The sequence below is a fragment of the Lissotriton helveticus genome, chromosome 6 (genome assembly GCF_964261635.1).
Source record: "Lissotriton helveticus chromosome 6, aLisHel1.1, whole genome shotgun sequence".
NCBI lineage: Eukaryota > Metazoa > Chordata > Amphibia > Caudata > Salamandridae > Lissotriton > Lissotriton helveticus.
The window spans coordinates 380,165,653-380,187,644 of NC_136067.1; the positions used below are offsets into that span (position 1 = coordinate 380,165,653).

General features: G+C 46.9%; 1 protein-coding gene and 1 long non-coding RNA gene across 2 annotated transcripts in view; one reads left to right on the forward strand and one right to left on the reverse strand.

Moving 5' to 3' along the window:
- TAF1B (TATA-box binding protein associated factor, RNA polymerase I subunit B) overlaps window positions 1-21,992 on the reverse strand; it is a 913,471-nt gene that overhangs the window by 472,934 nt on the left and 418,545 nt on the right. The window contains exon 9 of the mRNA XM_078647821.1: window positions 17,327-17,474. Coding sequence (XP_078503947.1) covers window positions 17,327-17,474 — 148 coding nt within the window. The remainder of the gene's footprint in view (window positions 1-17,326; window positions 17,475-21,992) is intronic.
- On the forward strand, window positions 14-19,827 carry LOC144762594 (uncharacterized). Its single transcript, XR_013596112.1, has 2 exons — window positions 14-472; window positions 17,989-19,827. It is a non-coding gene; the product is annotated as an uncharacterized LOC144762594 (long non-coding RNA).

Consider the following 21,992-nt stretch of genomic DNA (forward strand, 5'->3'; position numbering starts at 1 on the left):
CCAGCGAGGAATTTACATAAGTGCTGGCTGCGCAGCTGACTGACTGCTCAGCCGAGGACGGGGCCCCTGGACCACGAGGGCATAGTCGGTTTGAATCCTACACCAGAAACAGTCGATCTTCCTTCTTGTATGGTGCTACAGCAAAAAACGATATTTTGCTATTTAAAGTACTCAGATGCATCTTAACTGTGGGGCGACATTCACCGACGTAAGCTGGTACTTTGCAAGAGAAATTCCAAATTAAACAAGCGAAAGATAACGTCGTGAGCGTGCGAGCATGCACCTCAGCTGTACGGGCGCACACTCAAAGTCACGCTGTGCGCGTTTCCATGTGCCGTGAGCGTGCACATCAGACGTCTAGGAAACTCGTCATGGAGAGCCCCGCCTGCTGCCGAGCCTGAGCTGCTGACCCTACACACCTGAGGAGGAAAGACCGGCCAGGAGAGCAGCGGGGGAGTCCTGAGTCAGCCCGGTGAGTAGGGGGACTGCTTTTTGGTGCATCAGGCTAGCGAGACAGGAGATGGGCACTTCGAGTGTGTGGATGCGTGTGTGTGACTGTGTGCGCGCGTGAGCCCGTGAGTAGATTGGTGTGTGTGTGAGCAGTGTGTGTATGCAGTGTGTGTATGCAGTGTGTGTATGCAGTGTGTGTATGCAGTGTGTGTATGCAGTGTGTGTATGCAGTGTGTATGCAGTGTGTGTGTGTGAGTGTGTGTGCGCGCGCGACTGAGAGAGGCATGGCTGACTCCGACTGAGATATGCACGGCTAGGGAGGGGGGGAGGGGCGTGCGCGCCCACGATGGGAGATCGACGCTCGTTCCCCATTCTGTCTCCCTTCAGAGCTAACTCAGCAGCAATAGGTCGAGAGAGCTCGACCTAAAAAGGGGCCAACACTTCACCTGAAAACTACAGGTTAATAGCCCTACTGGATGTAGATGGCAAGTCCTTTGTGAAGGTGCTCCTTCATGACCTGGAGGACAGGATCAAAGAAAGAACATCATTCCACACTATCAGACGGGGTTTCGGTCAAACTCCTCCACTATGGACAATGTAATTGCTCTTTCCAACCTGGGAGCCTAGGCCATCGAAACATCTACGCCCTCGCTCTATGCCGGTTTCGCCGATTAGAGCACCATGTTAGATGGAAATCGACTGGAAGACCCTCTGGATCAAACCTGCAGAGTTGGGAATACCCAGGCAACTCCTGGTGGCTATTACAACGTTGTACACTGACATTTGGGACAGAACGAAGATAACTAAAACCCATGCTACGTCAAAAATATACTCAAACAAAGGCCTGAAGCACGTATGTGTTACTGCTCCTACCTTACTCAATCCGTATACAGCAGACTTAGGTGCAGTGCTGCTGAAAGGAAATATCTTCCCACCAAAGTTAGACCATATCAAATTACCTATCATTCAGTACGCGGATGACCTGGTGCTGCTGGTTCAAACACGAATTGGGATGAAGAGTAACGCGTGAAAAACAGTTACTCCCAAGAAATACACCTCACCTTCCCCAGCATGCTCACCGAGCCATTAGAGCGCTTCCACACAGCTTTATACTGGAAAATATTCAGCATTCCTAAAACAACCCAATGCACATTTATCCGCCTAAAGTTAGGCCTAGTAAAAATGGACACTGAATGTAAAAAGGATTACCCATTCGTAATAACACAGCACTTAAAGAGGATCCTAAAAGAGCAGGGAAAGCTAATACCAAGGGTACAGGACATTAATGAAAACCAGAAACATCCTGGGAGCAGTGGGGCTGGATACATCACATGAAGCTGCTTCTTGCTAGCCATATCTGAAAACAGCCTTGGGTAGGCAAGCTTTTAAGAACATCCTGTTTACCAGGCTTTAAACACCGCCTATATGTGAATATAGGTCCCACTGGAAGACCATTCCCCAAGTCATAGGAAGTGCAGGCTGGGCCAATATCCCTCAGAATCGGCGGCGCACATTGTATTTCGTTGCCCATCATTGCTCCTTCAGAGGTGAGTTGATCCAAGAGAAATTTTTCTGCACCTCGGTATAAGAATAAGTAAAGAGGCAAAGAAATACATCGATACATCTGATGTTCCTCTGCAACTAGCACGAATTGACGAGTTCTTTGCTACAGCTGGGAGGCTTCTGCGAGGCGCCTGCCACCCCCGGGGACATCCACCTGATAGCCTCAAGCACGAACTCAAGAATGACAATGATTTAAGATGGCTCGATAACTTGGCACTTTGAAAGAAATGTCTGCTTATAAATATTGCCGAACCTTCATCTTGTATTCAATAAGCCATGTTTGTTTACAAACGCGGCTGCCCCATAGGACTGGCATCTTGCAAATGGCCCCACTGTCCTGTGTTATTTGGAACAGCCTGATGTTTCTGGCACCGTTGCTCCTTGATGAAATGACAGTCCACAATCAATTTTGAATCAGCAAGTGGCACTTTAATATTACTGCACCTTTGTTTTTCAAGCGAGTGGCCCTAGTCGGGCTCTGCCTTGTGACACTTAATAAGGCTTGACATCAGGGCACATCGCACTTTGAATGTTATGCATGCTTTTGTTGCGCCACAGATCGGGCACTTGGCCCTGAAAGAAATGCCTATTTAAAACCTTCGCAATCGCTTTGCATTTGCACCTGGACCTTTAGTGAATGGTCCAATAACGTGTCTCCTTGCACGTGACACTTTAGTGAGTTTACACCTTTTTCACTTAGGCTGCTGGACCTTGTTGAGATCCGTCTGGAACCATTGGATTAGCCTTGACAACTCAGTACCTGGCACTTTGAATTTATATCTGTAATGCTGAAATGCTGTGCTTTAAAATTCCATTGGATGTATTGTTTTAATGTGCTTCGTGTTACTACGGTTGCAGTCTTGTGACTCACGCAGCCGGTCTTTGTTAGGCGCTGCTTTGAGCCATTCTTTAAGCCTGACCAGTCGACACCTCGCACTTGGAATATTATGACTGCTGCCTAAATCCCATCCGAAATGTTTACTTCCGCTGTGCTTTAAACCTTCTGAAATGTACTATTTTACTTCTTTCTACACTAAACGGACCACTGCCGCTTACGTTACCCGTTTCCATTAGAGATCCCAGGGACCGAGATTTTATATTTGTGTATTTTATTCCATATGTGTTTTTCTAGCACTTTGATGGTATTGTAAAGATTTTGAGTAATCATACTATAAAGCATTACATAATCATTATATTCAATAAAGTAGCAGCTTCTTCTCTCTTTGTACCAAGGAGGAGCAGAGGAAATCAAGGTTTATGGCTGCCTTACCAAAGCACTGTGACCCCATCTATGGTGGTGTGAAGATTTGATTTGAAATATTATTTACAGAGCGCAGCGAATGCCGCGGCGTCTTGGCCCTAACTGAAATACATAGATAACTGGAGCTACCTGACTCACGGTGTTTAGATGTTAGCAAACAACCAGGTTTTTAATTCTTTCCTGAACCTCATCCGGTTTGGTTAAAGTCGTAAGGTGGAAGGTATCTGGTTCCAGAGTTTTGCCACACAAAAAGACAGTGTACGGCCCCCCATCTGGCCTTACGAATTTTTGGAACACATTCCAAGCCCTCAGTGGAACATCTAAGAGTTCTTGCTGGAGAGTACCTATTAAAAAATGTCTGTACTTCCCCAGAGATTCCTCCATAGAGGGCCTTATGTACTAAACAGAGAGACTTAAATTTGACTCTATGATGAACAGGGAGCCAATGCAGTACTCTGATGGCCTCTGAAGTGGAGCGACCCTTCGGGATGTTCATCAGTAGTCTAGCGGCGGCATTTTGTAACAATTGTAACTTCCTCTCCTGTGCCTTATCAATTCCCATAAAAAGAGCGTTGCAGTAATCCAATTTAGATAAAAAGAGGGCAACTACAACTGTCTTTTGAAGTTCATATGGGAAGATTTTCCTCAAGGTTTTTAGGAGGAAAAAGCAGGAGGAAGTTAGTTGATTGACATGAGCCGATAGATTGAGCTGGTCATCAAGAATCACCCCCAAGTTTTTGACCTTAGTAACCGGGGTAGGACAGACTCCCGCCTCTGTAGGCCACCAATTAGTGTTCCATAATGATGGTCCTTTACCAAATTCTAGAACCTCAGTTTTATCTGTATTTATTCTCAAAAAATGTGCGCTCATCCAACTCATGATGTCTTTCAGACAAGCATGGAAGCTGTTGACTACTGGCTCTACTGGTTCGGAAACTGTAATGGTGAGCTGCGAGTCGTCGGCATACATTATTAGGGAGAAACCATGATTTTTGACTAAGTTAGCCAGGGATGACACATAGATATTGAAAAGGGTTGGTGACAGAGCAGATCCTTGCGGGACACCACAGGGGAGTTGAAAGGTTCCAGATTGTATATTCTCCCAGTGTATGCTTTGTTCTCTGTTTTCAAGAAAGGAGCGAGGAGAGTTAACGCAACATCCTCCACCCCCACATCTCTCAGCCGCCGTACCAACACCTTATGATTTACGGTGTCAAATGCCGCTGAGAGATCTAATAGGACCAGGATTCCTCTGCCACCCCCATCCACTATCCTCCGAATCCCCTCCGTGGCCAACACAACGCAGTTTTTGTTGAATGGCAAGGCCTAAAGCCATGTTGTGTTGGATCCAGCAGCAGATTCATTACTAGATATTGCATTAACTCCCTATTTACGGCTCTTTCCAGTATTTTAGCTGGTAAGGGTAGTCGCGATATTGGCCCGTAGTTTTTTGGTTCTAGCGGGTCCAAGGCTGGCTTTTTAAGAATTGGCCTTATACAAGCCTTTCTCCAGACATTAGGATATTTACCAGTTTCAAGTACTTGGTTCAACAAAGGAGTAAGGTATGTACTTACGGTCTTGGATACCAGATGGATAACTGCTGGGGGGCATGTATCATTTGAGGAGCCAGATTGTGTGGATGTCAGGAGGTCCTGGACCTCCTCCACAGTAAGTGCCCTGAAGCGTGCCAGTCTGCTAGTTACTGCCCCAACATTTATATTTGATGGAATGTTGTCTGGTATACTGGTGACTAGGTTTAGAAGGTCATCATAGATAATTTGTACTTTACTTTGAAAGAATTTGGCCATTACATCGCAGAAAGCATGATCTGGTCTGAACTTTTCTGTGTGTTGGAGTTTAGCCAGTGTATACACAGTTTTAAAAAGTTCCTTTGAGGAGTGGGTTGCATCTCCTATTTTAGTAGTAAAATACGCTTTTTTAGTTTTGATAATAGCTTGCTTATATTCCTCAAGACATTGGTTATAAGCGAGCTTATGCTCCATACTATAGTCGGTCCTCCATGTCTGTTCTGACCTTCTACATTTCATTTTGATTGTTTTTAGCTCTGAGCTATACCAAGGTGCTGTTAAAGTAGCTTTTGTAGCGTTTTTGGTACTTTCAGGGACAATACCATGTGCGACTATTCTTATCCAATTATCAAATTGGTTAGCGGCTATATCATTATCACTATCTAACGCAGGCAGACTTGACATCAGCGCCTGTTCTAGATCGACCTTTTTCACCCTATTCCATTTCCTAAACCTCTGTTTTACAGACGGAGGAGGTCGAGATGAAGTAAACATTTTATTAATCACATTAAAATAGATGGCTCTATGATCCGTCCAGGGTAGACGTACATTCTTATAACAGTTGTGTCTGGTTGGTTTGTAAAAATACCATCTAAGGTATGACCTGCTAAATGTGTTGGTTCCAATATTATTTGGGAAAGCCCATATGCTGCTAAGTTGTCCACAAGACTTATTGTGTCAGGGTTAGACTCTAATTCGAGATGATAGTTAAAATCGCCCAAGATGGTAAAAAAGTTCGAGTCTACACTTGATTCTAAGAGATTTAAAAGGGACTGCGAGAACCCTGATCTGGGTCCCGGGGGCCTATAGACAAGTAGCCCCCGAAATGTAAAGGCATCATTGATTTTAAATTAAAACAAAAATGCCTCTGCTTGAAGCAGCCTCGTAGCCTCATGGCGCAACTTTAAATTCTCGCGATAAATCAGGGCTATACCCCCGCCCCTGCCTTCTACCCTATCGTATTGCACCATCGCATATCCTGGCAGAAGAGCCACATTTCAATCCGGATCAGAACTGGCGTCCGTCCAGGTCTCAGTTAAAAAAACAATATCTGGATTATCTAATTGAAGGAGGCACTCTAATTGATATTTATGTTTCACAAGCGAGCGCGTGTTCAATAATATGCAAGACAGATTTTGTATTGATTTCACCGCTTTCTGTCCATTTCTCTGACCACTAGTACCAGCTTGTCTATGTGGAGAACCTTGTTAAATATCCTGACCTTTATTATCTTTAGAGGAGTCTTTGCTCCCTCCACTTATAGTGGTGGACTCATTCCCCTTTATCCCGGACAACATGACGAAGCAAAGACCACAACCCCTACATGTGTAGGAGTTCGGTCTCATCCCCTTCTGCTAGCTATTACATGCCGAGCACTCACCAGTCTGCATTCCATAAAGTTGCTGTTGGCTATATTTATGGATGGAAATTCGACCAGGGGTCCTGGCGCTGGGCACCTCTCGGGCGCTGACGGGCTTGCCTTTGGCGCGCCCGCTGCGCGGTCAGCCCAGCGTGATCTTTATAGTCATAGAAGGAGAAGAACTAGACCGCTGTCCCTCAAAATGGCAGGCTCGCTCTGACAGACGGCACCGCGGGTCTCCAGCCGGTCAATTTTTGCAGTTTAACATCAGTAGGTGAGTACAATTTTACTACAATTAAAAGCAGTTCCTACAATCAATTTTTCCTGAATGTGCAAAATAACGTTTTACTACAGTTAAAAGCGGTTCCTACAATCAATTTTTCCTGAATGTGCAAAATAACGTTTTACTACAGTTAAAAACAGTTCCTACAATCAGTTTTCCTAAATGTGCAAAATATCTCGATTAACAACGAGGCAAGAGCGTTCGGGTGACTGCAGTGGCCACGTATTACAGGCTGCCCGGTCGGCCCAGTGTGATCTTTATTGTCATAGAAGGAGAAGAACTAGACCGCTGACCCTCAAAATGGCGGGCTTGCTCTGACAGACGGCTCCGCGGGTCTCCAGCCGGTCAATTTGAGCAGTTTAGCATCAGTAGGTGAGTACAATTTTACTACAATTAAAAACAGTTCCTACAATCAATTTTTCCTGAATGTGCAAAATACCGTTTTACTATAGTTAAAAGCAGTTCCTACAATCAATTTTTCCTGAATGTGCAAAATAACGTTTTACTACAGTTAAAAGCAGTTCCTACAATCAATTTTTCCTGAATGTGTAAAATAACGTTTTACTACAGTTAAAAGCAGTTCCTACAATCAATTTTTCCTGAATGTGCAAAATAACGTTTTACTACAGTTCCTACAATCAGTTTTCCTAAATGTGCCAAATAACGCGATTAACAATGAGGCAAGAGCGTTCGGGTGACTGCAGTGACCACGTATTACAGATGGCAGTGCCAAAGGCTACTTGGAGATCTAGGTAAAAAAAACATGCCTCTGAGCCTCATCTGTCCACTCATTTGAGTATTACTTGTTAATCTATTTTCATACAGATGTTTCTGAGCAACATCCAAACAATCGAATAATGGCTTTCCCTGGCAGCATTAAACATACGTTCTAAAATAGGCAGACAGTCGAAGGTACTTTGACTGACAGCCCAATATCTGACAGGCCAATGGTCAAAAGATTCCATTGGTAGATCCAGTGCAGACTCCTCTTTGAAAAACATGGTGGTTTTCTATACCGAAATCAGGTGGAGGAACAGGAAGTTTAGGTGGATGGGATAGTGGGGCTATAATTGTTCATCAAGTACAAACGAGCAATGGCATTGCCAATAGGTCACTCCTTTGGGACTGTATAAGTGTTTAGCCATGCATCACATTATCCATTACGTTACATTTGCCATTAAAGATATCAAAGTGTGTGGTAAATCATCTATGATACCAGGAATTAATTAAAGTCCTATGACCGTGTTGGCAATCCGATGCCTATGCAAATGTGAGCAGTGATGGAAATTGTGAGATGTGTGGCCATAAACCCTCTCCTAAAAATGTCCCTACGTAAATTAGGCACAAAAAAGTGCAGTGGAAAATGTGAATTAAACTCAAGACATGCATAATTCAGTGCACCTTTTAGACATTGTGATATTACTAGTATGTACCAACAGTAAATGAATGTATTCATCCAATTCTTACAGTCTCAGTTGATACACTTAAGTGAAGGTGCTACATTTTAAAACCAATGTGCACATTGTACCTATTAAATAGACGGCATGGCAGGGCATCTTTACACTAGTAGATGGAGAGGAACTCTGCAATGCCGAACGAGAATCTCGCTCTTCAGAAGAATGACACTCCCTGTTTCAATGTCTCTCGTGGGGAGACTGGCGGTTCACCTCCTGCTATAGCAGCTGAGAGTTGTAAGGCAGGAAACATTTGAGCATCAAGAAGAGGTTCCAGGTCAGTCCAATTCTGGCTACAGGGCCAGTTACAGAAGTGAGTGTCGTGCAAATATAAATTACAAGTATACTCAAGTGTCTGTCTTTCCACACTCTGCAGAGCACTTGCACTTCTTTGTCAGCCTCTCCACTCCTACAAGTAACACTTCAGATATATCACTAGCGCTAGTGGTTGTAAGGCAGTGTGAGTAAGACACCTAGTAAATGTCTGCAGTGGAGCAGCGGATGAGATTGCTTGGGGAACGATCCTTGGCACCAGGGACAAGGAAGAAGTACAAGGCCCAGCTTGACACATTCCTAGGCGTTACGGAGACCCTGAGCACAGGCTCGCTGGCCATGGGCCAACAGGTTGAAGCTTTTGTTTTATGGGCCAAAGACCAAGGGAAGAGCCACTCAAGGGTCTGTAGACACCTGGCAGCGGTGAGCCACAACACAAAGCTTAAGGGAGGGCATGACCCAACATAGTCCTTCTTGATCAGAGCGTCTCTCACGGGATGGGCCAGAGATGAGGTTAGGACTCCTGACATGAGGGTCCCCATCGACTTCCCCACCCTACAAGGGATGCTAGATGTGGTACACCAGATTACCAACCCGCAATTTGAGGCCAAGCTATTCTCGGCAGCCTTCTGCCTGGTATTCTTCGGGGCGTTCAGGATGGGCGAATTGGTAGCCAAGTCAAAAACAGACATGTCTGGCGCTGCCTTGAGTAGCCAGGATGTCAACCTGGCTGACAAGCTAGTGAAACACATCAGGAGGTCCAAGACCGATTAAACGGGGCATGGGGTGGACATAGTCCTTGAATCGCTAGGAGATCCTAGGTATTGCCCAGTGTCGATAGTTAGGGATTACTTGTCCGTGCGTCCGACAGTGCAAGGGTACTTCCTTATACATGCAGACTTGGGTCCCCTGACTAAATTCCAGGTCGACCGGATCATGCCTGAGCCGCACGGGCCTAGCCTGCCCAGACAAGAAGTATTCCAGCCACTCATTCAGAATTGGGACAGCCACGGCCTCCTCCTGCTAGAAAAAAAATAAAAAATCTTTCACTCTTTTATACCTCCACTATCCTTTTCAGTCAAAATTAACAGACTAACATGTTCACTTCTCAAATTCCATATTCAACTATAGTAATTCACCACTAATCCTTTATGGGTTCCGGAGTTGCGTGCTACTCGCCAGAAAAGCACTTCAACACCCATTAGGGGTAACAAGTGCTATATGAATGCAAACCTTCCCCTTTTATCCCTCCGCTATCCTTCTCACTCCAAATAACTGACTAATATCCACCACTGAAATGACTTCATATTTCACCATATTAATTCACCACTAATCCTTTATGGGCTTCCTGAATAGCGTGCGTCAACACCCCATCAGGGGTAACAAAGCTATATAAATACAAACCTTTTTCCTCCTCTATCCTTCTGCTATCATTCCAAATCCAAATAACTGACTAACCTATCCACCACTTAAAATTGAATTGCATGTTTCACTATACTAATTCAACACTAATCCTCTATGGATCCCGGAGTAGCGTGCTACTCGCCGAAAAAGCGCTTCGATGCCTCGTCAGGGGTAGTAAGCGCTATATAAATGCAATTACAGTTCAGTTGCAGTGTTGCCTCTAAGCTTGGTCATGTCACGTGTAACCAAGCTAAAGAGTATTTGTAAACAATGCGCTTGGATTCAATGCGAGTCAATTGACCGCTGGCTGGTGTATGGACACCAAGCTCAGGTCACTATTTCACTAAAAACTCTAGGCACTGCCAGCGACTTTCGTTAGCAAAGCCTCTTCTCATTTTGATATTTAATAGCAAACACATTAATATTACAACTCTGCCCTTGCCCTATAATTGCTTTTACCCAGTTGAATGATAGTTCATGTATCGCCCAACATTAAAGGGTGTTTCGACTGGTGAGACTGGAACTCGTGACCTGCTAGTCACAGACCACTGACCGCAGCGACCTAATTGTACCCTAATATCTCATCGGTAGGAATGCACCTGTTTTAAGAGAAAGACGATGTCTTGTTTAGGACTGAGTTTCAGGAATAGCCATGCGCTTGTAAATTAATAAGAATTTCCCTTCATGTTTACCATTTTTGCTCTTTCTGGATTTGGCATACATTATGTATCTTTTAGGCATGAATAAAGTACATTATGCAAAGGTCCCCGTTGCGTGTGCGCTACAACTACACAAGTACTCAGATGATTGTATTTTCCCTATAAAAACAGCAGCCTCGTATGAGATCAGCTGCAGAGGTTTTAGCAATCAATCAATCAATCAGGTCATTTATAGAGCGCACTACTCACCCGTAGGGTCTCAAGGCGCTGGGTTGGGGGGGGGGGGGGTGCCGTTACTGCTCGAACAGCCAGGTCTTGAGCTTCTTCCTGAAGGAGAGGTGGTCTTGGGTCAGGCGCAGGTCGGTTGGGAGTGAGTTCCAGGTCTTGGCGGCCAGGTAGGAGAAGGACCTTCCTCCTGTTGTCGCTCTTCGGATGCGGGGGACGGCGGCGAGGGCGTGGCTGGTTGATCTGAGGAGGCGCTTGGGAGTGTAGAAGTTGATCCGGTTGTTGAGGTAGCTCGGGCCTTGGTCGTGTAGGGCTTTGTGCGCGTGGGTGAGGAGACGGAAGGTGATTCTCTTGTTGACCGGGAGCCAATGCAGATCTCTCAGGTGTCCGGAGATGTGGCTGCGTCGGGGGATGTCGAGGATGAGTCTGGCCGAGGCGTTCTGGATCCGCTGGAGTCTTTTCTGGAGCTTGGCGGTGGTTCCGGCGTAGAGGGCGTTGCCGTAGTCCAGTCGGCTGGTGACGAGGGCCTGGGTGACCGTCTTCCTCGTCTCGGTGGGGATCCACCGGAAGATCTTACGTAGCATGCGCAGGATGTTGAAGCAGGACGAGGAGACGGCGTTTACTTGTCTGGTCATGGAGAGGGAGGAGTCCAGGATGAAGCCCAGGTTGCGTGCGTGGTCCGTCGGTTTGGGTGCGGTGCCCAGGGCGGGGGGCCACCAGGAGTCGTCCCAGGCGGAGGGCGAGGAGCCCAGGATGAGGACCTCCGTCTTGTCCGAGTTCAATTTCAGGCGGCTGGTCGTCATCCATTCGGCTACCTCTCTCATCCCTTCGTGCAGGTTGGATCTGGCGGTGGCGGGGTCGTTGGTCAGGGAGAGGATCAGCTGGGTGTCGTCGGCGTAGGAGATTATGCTGAGGTTGTGTTGGCGTGCGATGGCCGCGAGGGGGCTCATGTAGACGTTGAAGAGGGTGGGGCTCAGTGAGGAACCTTGAGGGACGCCGCAGATGACTTTGGTGGCCTCTGACTTGTACGGTGGTAGGCGGACTCTCTGTGTTCTTCCGTCGAGGAAGGAGGTGATCCATTCCAGTGCCTTGTCCTGGATTCCGATGTTGCCGAGGCGCTGTACTAGGGTGCGGTGGCAGACAGTGTCGAAAGCCGCGGAGAGGTCCAGGAGGATGAGGGCCGCTGTTTCTCCGTTGTCCATCAGAGTTCGTATGTCATCGGTGGCAGCGATGAGGGCGGTCTCGGTGCTGTGGTTCGCTCGGAAGCCAGACTGTGAGGGGTCGAGGGATCCATTCGTCTCGAGGAAGGCGGCCAGCTGTTTGTTGACGGTCTTCTCGATGACTTTGGCCGGGAACGGGAGGAGCGAGATGGGACGGTAGTTCTTGAGGTCGGTGGGGTCTGCTGTGGGTTTCTTGAGGAGAGCGCTGAGTTCGGCGTGCTTCCAGCTCTCGGGGAAGGTGGCGGTGTCGAAGGAGGTGTTGATGATGTCCCGCAGGTGGGGTGCGATGACAGCGTCGGCCTTGTTGAAGACGTGGTGAGGGCAGGGGTCAGTCGGAGATCCGGAGTGGATGGAGTTCATTGTGCGGATGGTGTCTTCGGTGCTGATCGGAGTCCAGGTGCGGAGGGTGGTGGTGGGTGGCGTTGTTGTGGTTGTGGCTTGCATTGGTTGGTTGCTGAAGCTGTTGTGTATGTCCGCGATCTTGTTGTGGAAGTAGGACGCGAGGGAGTTGCAGAGGTCTTGCGACGGGGTGATGTCATTGTTTCCGGCGTTGGGGTTGGAGAGCTCTTTGACGATGTTGAAGAGTTCCTTGCTGTTGTGTGCGTTGTTGTCCAGCCGGTCCTTGTATGTATTTTTCTTGGTGGCGCGGATCAGTTGGTGGTGTTTCCGGGTGGCGAGCTTGAGGGTGGTCATGTTGTCCGTAGTTGGTTCCCTTCTCCAGACTTTCTCGAGGGCTCGACAGTTCTTCTTGGAGCTCTTGAGTTCGTCGGTGAACCATGGTGTTTTTCTGCTGCAGGGTCTGCTGGGCGGGGTTCTCAGAGGGGCGAGTTCGTCCGCGCCGTTGTTGATCCACTTTGTGAAGTTGTCGGCGGCCTGGCTGGGGCTCGCTGAGCTGGCGGGGGGGTGCTGGCTCAGGGAGGCGGAGAGCTGGTCGGCTGTGATCTTGTTCCAGCTTCTTCGGGCAACCTGTTGCTGGTGGTGGTGGATCGTCGTTCTTTTGAAGCTGAAGTGGACGCAGCTGTGGTCCGTCCAGTGGAGTCCAGTGGCGTGGCTGAAGGTGACGTCTTTGCTGGATGAGAAGACGGCGTCGAGTGTGTGTCCGGCGAGGTGGGTGGGGGTGGTCACCAGTTGCTTGAGTCCGAGGTTGGCGAGGTTGTCGAGCAGGCTGATGGTGTTGCGGTCGCTGTTGTTCTCCAGGTGGAAGTTGAGGTCCCCCAGGAGGATGTAGTCGGCGGAGGGGAGTGCATGCGGGCTGACGAAGTCGGCGATGTCCTCGCTGAATCGTGTGCGTGGACCCGGGGGTCGGTAGATCAGGGTGCCTCTGAGGGTGGTCTTCGGGTTGGTGTGGATCTGGAAGTGCAGGTGTTCAGCGGTGGTTAGGGTGTCGTCGGTGTTGGTCGTGATGCGGATGGTGTCTCTGTGGATGATGGCAATGCCTCCTCCCGTCAGGTTGGCGGTGCGGTCCCTCCGGATGATCTTGTAGCCCTCCGGGATGGCGATGGCGATGTCTGGGGCTGAGGAGGCGTTCATCCAGGTCTCGGTGAGGAAGGCAACGTCAGGGGCGGTGGTGTCGAGGAGGTTCCAGAGTTCTACGGCGTGTCTGTGGACGGAGCGGGTGTTGAGCAGGATGCACTTCAGGTGGTTGCTGCTGATGGTCGGCTTGGCGAGTGCTGGTGCAGGGTGAGTCCGGGTGCAGGTGAACTTGCAGGCGTGGCAGCTGAAGGGTCCGTGGGTGTGCTTCGGGGCGGCTCGATGACATCCTGGGATGCGGCCGGTGTTGAGTGCGATGAGATCGGCGGCGTTGTAGGTTCGTCGGGTCGGCTTCCGTCGGTGGGGGCCAGGGGTCCTGGCGCTGGTCGCGATCCGGTCGCGGACGGGCGCAGACGGGCTTACCTTTGGCGCGCCTTCGGCGCACAATCGGCGCGCCCGCTGCGCGTCAACGCTGCGCGTTCGCACGGTCGCCATTTAAGGCGAAGTGCGCGGGTGGGCGGAGCAGCTGGGAGGCGGGAGCGGGGAGGGAACAGAAGAAAAAGGGGCGGGGTCGGCGGTGGTGGCGGGAAGCGGGGGGCGGCGAGGGAGGCGGGAAAACACGAGGGAGAGCGGGCACAACAATGAGTACAAGCACAAAAGGTCAAGAAAAACGCTAAACACGGGAAAAAAAGACTATGAAGGAAAAAAACAAGCACAAATGCTGGTCAAAAAACACTAACCACGGGTAAAGACAGTGAAGGAAAAAAACAAGCACAAATGATTATAGCAACAGAGCAGAGCAGCGCTAGCAGGGTCAGCCGGTAGCGCGGCAGGCAGCGAGGCAGAGGGCACAGCAGGGGGGCACACGCAGCAGCTGGTGGCCGTGCGGCGCGGGGGTGTCCCACAAGTGGGTCACACTCACCTGTGTCGCACGGTCGCCTTTTAAGGCCAAGTGCGCGGGTGGGCGGAGCAGCTGGGAGGCGGGAGCGGGGAGGGAACAGAAGAAAAAGGGGCGGGGTCGGCGGTGGTGGCGGGAAGCGGGGGGCGGCGAGGGAGGCGGGAAAACACGAGGGAGAGCGGGCACAACAATGAGTACAAGCACAAAAGGTCAAGAAAAACGCTAAACACGGGAAAAAAAGACTATGAAGGAAAAAAAAACAAGCACAAATGCTGGTCAAAAAACACTAACCACGGGTAAAGACAGTGAAGGAAAAAAACAAGCACAAATGATTATAGCAACAGAGCAGAGCAGCGCTAGCAGGGTCAGCCGGTAGCGCGGCAGGCAGCGAGGCAGAGGGCACAGCAGGGGGGCACACGCAGCAGCTGGTGGCCGTGCGGCGCGGGGGTGTCCCACAAGTGGGTCACACTCACCTGTGTCGCACGGTCGCCTTTTAAGGCCAAGTGCGCGGGTGGGCGGAGCAGCTGGGAGGCGGGAGCGGGGAGGGAACAGAAGAAAAAGGGGCGGGGTCGGCGGTGGTGGCGGGAAGCGGGGGCGGCGAGGGAGGCGGGAAAACACGAGGGAGAGCGGGCACAACAATGAGTACAAGCACAAAAGGTCAAGAAAAACGCTAAACACGGGAAAAAAAGACTATGAAGGAAAAAAAACAAGCACAAATGCTGGACAAAAAACACTAACCACGGGTAAAGACAGTGAAGGAAAAAAAACAAGCACAAATGATTATAGCAACAGAGCAGAGCAGCGCTAGCAGGGTCAGCCGGTAGCGCGGCAGGCAGCGAGGCAGAGGGCACAGCAGGGGGGGCACACGCAGCAGCTGGTGGCCGTGCGGCGCGGGGGTGTCCCACAAGTGGGTCATGTGGCATTCGGGAGCTGCGAAATAGGGAACTCATCACCTGCCCCACCTGGGGAGACATGCCTGCACTTAGCTAGATTTTGGAGAACTGCCAATTAAGGATAGAACTAAACTGCCACAAAAATATAACAGTAATTGGCTTAATCGCCCTGCCTCTTACAACACAAACTCGGCAGCACTTGACATAGGTGCAAGAGTAGAAACTGACATTTGTTGTAAACCTCAGCAGACCACTTAAATAATAATCTTTATTGATTGTATTTTTAGAACCGTAGCTTTGGTCAGTCTTACTGTGAAGGGGAGACACCAATCGTTGGAGAAGGAAAAGACTTTAACTAGGTCTCTAGAACCTCTAGCATAAAAAGGCCTTTTGAAAAGCGGGTATTTTTTCTAATGATTATTGTTAACTTTCAACATTTGCCAAACTGTCAGCAGAAGCAGATCCAGCCACATTGCCTGTTTCCTGCTTTCTACAGGGGAGAGCAATCAATAGTCCCTTCGTAGTGTTTGACAGTGTTCGGAAAAGTAGCATCTATTGAAAATATATACATTTGAATTTGATGAGCCTAATGAGGTCGACATGCGTCGAGAGTTGGTGCAGCGACTGCGGCCGCAAACTGGAGCTGCATGTGGGCTTCTGGACACATTAATTATGAAACAAGGGGAGTAAAACGTGTTACGTGAATTTGTGTGTGACCCTGAAGTGTGCAAAAATGTGCAGTTCAGGGCCAATTCAGGATGACGCCACTGTAATGGAAGCATTCACGAGAATATTTAAGAATTCACAACTAAAGACAAGTATTGGGTGCCCTGGAGAATCTTCTCTATTTCTACATTTACTCTTTGTTGGAGTTGGGGGAACACAGCATAGATGGGCAAGCAAAACGTTGGGGGCCATATTGAAACGGTGAGATAGTAGTGTAATATGAAGAACACCACCCATACCATAAGCAAAATAGTATGTTGCAAAAAATGATTGAATATCACATATGACTCATATGCTGAGGACACTATTTACAGGACAACTATTTATAAAAATGTCCAACATCACATGATTGTGGCAAATAACTTGATATTCATGTGCCTAACAAAAACTAGGTATCTATGTGGTGTAACAAACAGAGCTGCCGACTTTGGGCCTGGGGAACCAGGTTTGAGTCTCTCTTGTGTCGGCTCTACAAAAAACCTGCAGATGATAACAAATAAATGTGAATTCATAGCATGGAACAGGCTCCCTCAGAATGCGTCGGATGAGCAGGAAACAAAGAAATGCAAATATTGTGTGTGTTAGCTCGAAATTCAAAAGTCAACTAAAAAAAAAAAAAAAGAGTGCCCACAAGATATTGGTAAATAAAATGAAAAGTAGGAGCACAAGTAACAGGGGCAGTCCACATGCATTACAAAAGTGCAAAAGGAGGGAAAACTAAGCCCAGGGCTGGACTGGTCGTAGCGGGCACTGGGCAGTCTCCCAGTGGGCTGCCAGTGTGGGGGCCGGTTTTAGGCCCACAGGGGCCGTTTTTGTAACAGGGCCGTTTTCGGTCCCTGTAACAAAATCGGCCAAACCGGCCTTGGCAAAGAGCTCGGCTGCACCACTAAACCCCTGGAGGGGCCCGACGAGCACTTTGCCAGGGCCGGTTTTGGTTCCCAGTCCGGCCCTGACTAAACCTATTCACCAATCAAGAGTCAGCATTTACAAAGGACAGTAAGAGGAACCAATGAAAAAGATTGGTTGTTCTTGAAGCCCATATTCTACATACAGTATGGGTCGAACAGACAGCCATGTGCTGCCTAGGCGAGACCTTAAAAGGTTGCAGGTTGCTTTGATGAAGAAAAGAAATAATGGTATTGTGGGGGTTATTAGAGAGAGGCATATGTGTTTGAGTATGGCAGTACCAATTAAAACATTTTTGACAGGATTCTGATATTCTCTATCACGAAACGTTTAATGAATGTTTGGAATCTGTTACTAGACCCTTAGAAGGGAGAATTGATATCATGGGCAAGCCTCATTTTCATAAAACATTACACTGAAACACAAGTATATATGAGAAGACATTGACAACAAAACGATTCACTCATATTTACCAGGTAGATTAGCTTCCATAAGATATTTTAGACACAGGAGGTTAGGATGAAGAAAGCAGCTTTCGATTATGGGAGGAAAACGTGGCAAGTCTAAAAAAGCAGCAAGCTGAAACATCTTTTTCTTTATTGAAGTGTACGAGGGCAAACACTGAAAAACAAAACATAACATTCCATGATTAATAAAGTGTTTTCTAATACAATTATGTATGGAAACACCAAAGAAAACCCTTGGTGTCCAAATGCCATAGAATCTTATCTTTTCTCTCTTGGTCAAAATACAGTGATGCTACGTTTTCTTTCTTTTAAAAGGATTTAACAATTTGTCAACATTCTTTTATAAGGGCAAAGAGGAAGTGGCAGTTGTCAAAAAGTTTAAGCGAGGAGAATAGAAACATACAAATCAGGGGGTAAAATAAGAACATGTATGTATATATATTTTTTCACTGAAACTAAAACAAAGGTTAAAGTGATGTTATAGTTGAGTGACAAAGTGACACAAGACTTAACATTTAAAAAGCACAAAAACCCTGAAATTCACCAGTGAGTGACCTAAACGTAACTTGCACTCCTGTAATGCACTGTTTATTACATCACTCATAACATGTTAAATGACATCATCGATAACATCACTAATGACATCTAAACCTATCTTCTTTTATTAGTTTTTCCAGATGCCACTACTTTGAGGAAGAGCCGAAGTATGTTGTGAAATGCTGCATTTTTTGTCACTTTCCTCCCGCTATTGAAGTAGAACTTCCTATGGAGCAGTTTGTTGGCCCCAGCTGCTCCACTTTCTGCATCTCAGCACAAGCCATGCTGTTGGGATACTTAGCCCACAGGTGCTTCCACATCCCACTGGTTTCCACTGAATATTACTCAGTCTTCCCTCCATGCAGCACTTAGTTTCCCTCCTGTGCACTTTTTATTTGGCAACTGGAAAGTAGTAAAACTACCACACTACCAATTCATTCTACAGCCTCAGCTGTTGTGATGCTGCTGAAGTGGATGGAATGACAATACTGTCATCTTCTGATACTGAACCTGTAATAGGCAGGGTGGATGGTGTGCTTGGTTTCTCTTAGTGTCCAGATATGTCTGAAACCGTGGTGAGCGGGTATTGCATTTACACAAACTGCCTACTGCCTCTCATACACTGCTCTGGTAATGTTGTCAGGGACATCATTTGAGGCTGTTTCGAATAGCAGTGGGCTTATGTTTTGATGAGTGCTCACTGAGTGGCCGATCACATGGCTGATTTCATTTTTAATATTTTTTGGGTGTACCATAAGTCTAACAATACTCCTGCAAAACCCAAATAACTAAATGACAAACTATCAAGTCTCTCCCGCTAGGTCAACTTTCTTTTCCAGTGCTGTGGTAGTGACACAAAAAGTTGTGGTTAATATGAAGGGATGATGGGGTCATTCTATTCCCAGTTAGTATACATTTGAGTACAACAGTTTCCTCAAAAGCACATTTAACCAAGCTTCTGCGGACACGCCAGAGGCAGCCCTGCTACTGAACAGAGGGTTTGCGTTCACGCCAGCAAAGACTTGGTTGCTGGCAAGAGGAACTCACTTAGCCCACACAGAGTGGTTTTTACTATACCACGTCGTCATTCTTCATGATGGATTTATGACTTATACACACAGGATCCACACTTGAGAAATGAATTCTGGAATACGCTGAATCTTGAATACAGTAATCACAGTTGCCCTATACTGTACAAATATCCCTGGAGTTCTAGAACCCATTCTGCATCGGAATTACAACCGGAACTGAGGCTCCATACAAAGAGATTAGAGCCCTGAAGAAGCCACTGCACACAACAATTAAGCACGACGAAACACATGTTGGCTAAGGATCTCAAGATTAAACTGAAGTGACTATTTCAACGGAGGAACAAGAGTGTTTTTTCTTATGGTCAATGATACAGAATGTATACTGTCGGCGTGTGCAAGGGACTGTTTTGGTTTATTAGTGGTTATCCACACATTGGCTAGGAGGCTGGCTCTCCCCACCCTTATGCACCGCAATCATAATTGTACACTAGTATATATTCACTGCGTATTTCCCCGGAGAGCCATTACCCTACACAATCCACCACCAAGATGTCCCACAATATGGTGATTAGCAACTTCTGCCACCAAGACACTTCCAAGAGTATTTATTCGGATGTTGTACATATCAATCATCTAAATGCTTGACACACCACTCAATGCAATGCTGCCAAGAGAAGGCGTGCTGAAGATGTGGGAGCCTCAACATCATCTGCTCCACTCCAGACTCTCCAGCCTAGGGATACTCTTTCTGATGAAATTGTTTGCACCCTCACCCAAGATACCTACCGTCTTTATATAGATATTGTTACTTCATGTTGAACAAAAAATGCAAACGTATTTGTTATAGAAGGGTAGTTTGAGACCAACTGTTGGCTGCTCACAAAGCAAGTTGCAGAAAATAATTTTTATTTTATTTTTAATAAAAGTTCAGATGCCCTGTTTTCTTTCTTTTTTTAGTTAAACCTCTAAAAAATTTGAAAAAATGGCAGAAAACCTTCAACAGAATGTTCATGTTAGAACCAACTTTCTTGGTTAAAAATAGAAAAAAACGAAATTGCTTTGTTTGTCATCTCTGTTTTAATGTTAAATTGTATTAGTATATTTTAATGGGCACATTGAATATGCTTTGGCACACTATGCAACATACAAACGTAAACCCAGATTTACTCACACTTGCACATGCTTTGTATTACTATCGAACACAAACCCAGGATAAAACATTTCGGTTTTCCAACATAAATGATCCACCAACCTGAGCCATGCACAGCTGAGGGTGTTAACCACAGAGCCTAACCACGACGTAGCCATCCAATTCCTCGCTGCGCACAGCCAGTCAGGCCGCCAGCAGCCAACCCCCTCCTCCGAACAGCCTTTGTCCAGGCTCTGAGCCCAACACGGGCTGCCATCCGCCCACAACGCTCGGCCTGTAGCTGTGTGCAACAAGGGGATGGTCTGCAGCCAACCCCACCTTGGCTGCCCAAACCCCTGCTGCACACAGTTTGCTATGGGAGTTAACATTTTAGCCTCCCCTCCTTTTTTTCGACATCCACTTGACAGATCAGTGCAACACTTTTTTTACCAAAAAGCCGAGGAGGATGAACTTTTTGCGGGTGGAATTTTCCTATAGAAGCACCAAACAACGCAAAAGTTATTAGTGAAACAAAAAATGCTCTTCCTATGGAAACTATGACCTAATCATCCCTATGCTCTGTGTGTGTGAAAAATAAAAAGAAATCGTTTGATTGTTGGGAAGCACAAATCATAAAAGAAATTATGATTTGCTGTTGCTCTACACAACGTAAGTATAGATTCTAGAGGCATTTTTTCTATCCCTTTAAAATAAGCACGAGAGAGGTGTTCTGCCCGTACCTGGTACTGCACAATCCGAGAAATTCCTTACAAAGATCACTTGTGTTTCATTTGTGTTCAACTGTGGCTGTCCTACCGAAGCCAAAATAATGAGTCTTAGTGGATGTAGAATATCTGGAAAGTAGCCAACACAAGATCATCATTCAAAAAGGAACTGAATCCAGATCTCGACACCTTAAGCCATGTGAACATGACACTCTACTAGACTCGCATGATCAGTACCTATCTTAATATACACAGTACTGAATATCAAAACGCAGTTAGCATCAGCATGTAAATGGTGATAAGAGAATTGCTGCTTGAGCTGACAGAATTTCGTTTCCAAGTTTTGGGAAGGTTTAGGGAAGTCTAGCAGTTTAGGATCATAAGAATGAAACTAGTCTTAACACTACTAAGCAATGTAGAAAGATAAACAATAAAAGGAGGACTTGCAGAATAAAGTGGGTTTGGTTTCTAGGAACTCTCTGAACATGTTGACATCTGCAGGCATGACTGGGCCTGCAGCAAAACCTCAGAGGACATAGCAACACCGAACTAAGAAGCACAAGATAGCAAGACAGAGGTCAACTGCATGTAATTGGTATGGCACAAGCTAGGAATTAAACACGATCACCAGAGGGAAAGACTATTTGGTACCCCACAAAACATATCATTGCTGTTAGACACCGGAGAATAAGAAATTACTGGGGCATTCCACGCTGTCAGTTCACCCCTAGATTTTGACCCAAATCAATCTACCTCACACTTCTCCAGGAGGTAGCTTGTGAGCTACTAGTACCTCTCCAGGTACACCATTACCTCACAGCTCACACACTTGAATTTTGAATTTGAATAGAATTTGTAGGGCGCACAGCTACCCCGAGGGGTTTCTCGGCACCGGCCCAGTAGGAAAGCTGTGATCTAGCAAGAGGGATCTAAGAATTGAACAACCAAGTCTTCAAACTTATGCGGAATACACCATAAAAGGTTTACTCATGTAGTGAGATAGGTAAAGAATTCCACAGGGTTAGTCCTAACTAAGAGACGGACCGGCTGCGCATACAGGAGAGTTTGAATTTCGGGAAGAGAACCTCATCTGGTAGGCAGAGCCCAGAAGATGGGAGGGTTGGTAGCGTTGACCTAACTTTTGCAAATATTTGGGGGCCACTCCAATTTTGATTTTAAACATGTAGGATAGCGCATTGAATTTTCTACGGTTCTCCACCGTCAGTCAATGAAGGCTACGGAGGAAGCCA